The 2,043-nt window shown below is 23.5% G+C and overlaps 1 protein-coding gene across 1 annotated transcript in view; it reads right to left on the bottom strand.

Moving 5' to 3' along the window:
* Positions 1–11: 11 nt before the first annotated feature.
* Positions 12–2,043, bottom strand: part of LOC126895259 (uncharacterized) — a 4,167-nt gene continuing 2,135 nt past the window's right edge. The window contains exons 3-7 of the mRNA XM_050666927.1: positions 1,976–2,041; positions 1,305–1,548; positions 908–1,111; positions 648–846; positions 12–311 (exon numbers count right to left, since the gene is read on the bottom strand). Coding sequence (XP_050522884.1) covers positions 48–311; positions 648–846; positions 908–1,111; positions 1,305–1,548; positions 1,976–2,041 — 977 coding nt within the window. The 3' untranslated portion in view covers positions 12–47. The remainder of the gene's footprint in view (positions 312–647; positions 847–907; positions 1,112–1,304; positions 1,549–1,975; positions 2,042–2,043) is intronic.

The raw sequence follows: 2,043 nt of genomic DNA, 5'->3' as shown, positions 1-2,043 counted from the left end.
CCAAAAAAAAAAAAAAAATAGATATAGATGGCAATTAGTGATCCTATTTACCTGACAATATCAAGATCATCCATGATAATTCTAAGCTTAGTTTCCATTGTTTTTAATAATTTAAGTAAACATCCAACAGCATCAAACAATGACTTCCACCTCGTGTCATTTGGTGTTTTTAAATAAATTCCACAATGTTTTTTTATAATATCAGCAGATTTTGAAGACCGGCTTTGTTTATTCCAAAGGGCTATACATTTAGCAAAAGTACTTCTGGATTGTTTTTTGTAATCTGAATTAGTCAAAGCTTTTTTAACATCCTAAGACAAAACATTTTGTTGGATTACTGTTTACATAGTTCAATAAAACAGGCTCATGGAATATTTAATAAATTTTTTTTAATTACCAAAAGGTTTTTTAATACCAATTTAAAATTTTCCATTAGTTCTTCTCTAAATCTCAATATAATAGTTACTGTTGGAGTATTTTTAAAATTACAGTATTTTCATAAAAATTTTAACTAAAAAACAATTTTTTTTTTATTTTAAAAACTTAATAAACATATTCCATGACCCAAATTTTTTCATTATTTATTTAATAATCAAAATTAGTTACTGCTGTTGCAATTAAATTGAGTGTGTGAGCTNATTAGTTACTGCTGTTGCAATAAAATTGAGTATGTGAGCTGAATATCTATGATGCTTTGGTAGTATATAAGGCAACTCAAAATTATTTTCATTTTCCATATCAAATACATTAATAATTTCAGTTGTATCATCATCTATTTCAGACAAATTACTGGGTGAATCAATTAGACTCGTAGAATCCTTTTCATCCAAAATATGATTAAATTCTCTATATTTATTTAATTATTAAAATTTATAAGAAAATAATTTTTTTTTAAATTTAATGATACCTGAAACATTTAACAAAATTAGAGCCATTATCTGTTGTACAAAAATGAACTTTATCAGATATTTCATAACTTGTATAAATACTGTCCATACATTTTGCCAAAATGTCATAAGTATGACTGCCTTCAAGCCTTTTCAGAGCTAGTAAACAATTAGTTCTGGAATTATCTTCATTTATCCAAGTGGCAGTGATGCCAATGTATGACCTATAAACAATAAACACACAAATTAAAAAAATAATAATTGTAATCTTAAAATCACATACATTTTTACTAAGTAAGTGTTAATTTAAAAAAAAAATAATTAGATAAAAGGAAAATCATTTTTGGTTCACCAAGATTTAATATCTCAATAATATGTTTATATTATGTTACATAATATGAAAACTCATTAACACACTTTTTATATATTGACCATGCATCAGCTGTTGTAGCTATATAAGCTAATTTGGACATTTGGGTTTTGAGTTGATTTTTCAATAAATTACAATTTTCAGTAATTCTTTGCATAAGAGTAGGTCGAGACATAATGGATTTTTTTGGAAATCCTCTTTCGATTATATCTTTTAATATTGAATTTTCAATAATGGTAAATGGCAACCCTCCATTAACAATGAAACGTAATAAAAGTTGGTCCAATGTTGCTAAAAAATAATGAAAAAGTAAAACATTAATATAATTATACCATTATAAATAGATATAAATAATAATAAAAAAAATTATTTCACACTATTTTTTAATAGTAATAACCATTAAATGCATTAAATAAATTTATAATATTAAAAGTCATACATCAATACACATTTAATGTATTACAAACTGCAAAAAATAACCATAACATTTTTAATTACAAATAAGTTTTAAATATATTTTAAATTAAATATTTTTTTCAATTAATTAGGCATCATATTAATAACATACTATGTTTCTGTTGCTCAAAAATAATAATTCATAACCAGGCAATAATTTAAATAGTAAATTTATAAATTGTTAAATAAATTTCAGAATTTATTTAGTGTATATTTAGGTACAACCTTTTATTTCTCTAATATAAAATTTTGACACACTTACCTTGACTAGTATATTTCTTGTTTAAACAATCCTCAAGATTTGGTTGATTTGGCTGTAGTAATTTATCT

The sequence above is a fragment of the Daktulosphaira vitifoliae genome, unplaced genomic scaffold (genome assembly GCF_025091365.1).
Source record: "Daktulosphaira vitifoliae isolate Bord-2020 unplaced genomic scaffold, ASM2509136v1 Scaffold_1, whole genome shotgun sequence".
In the NCBI taxonomy this organism is placed as follows: domain Eukaryota; kingdom Metazoa; phylum Arthropoda; class Insecta; order Hemiptera; family Phylloxeridae; genus Daktulosphaira; species Daktulosphaira vitifoliae.
This window is presented reverse-complemented; position numbering and strand designations above follow the sequence as displayed.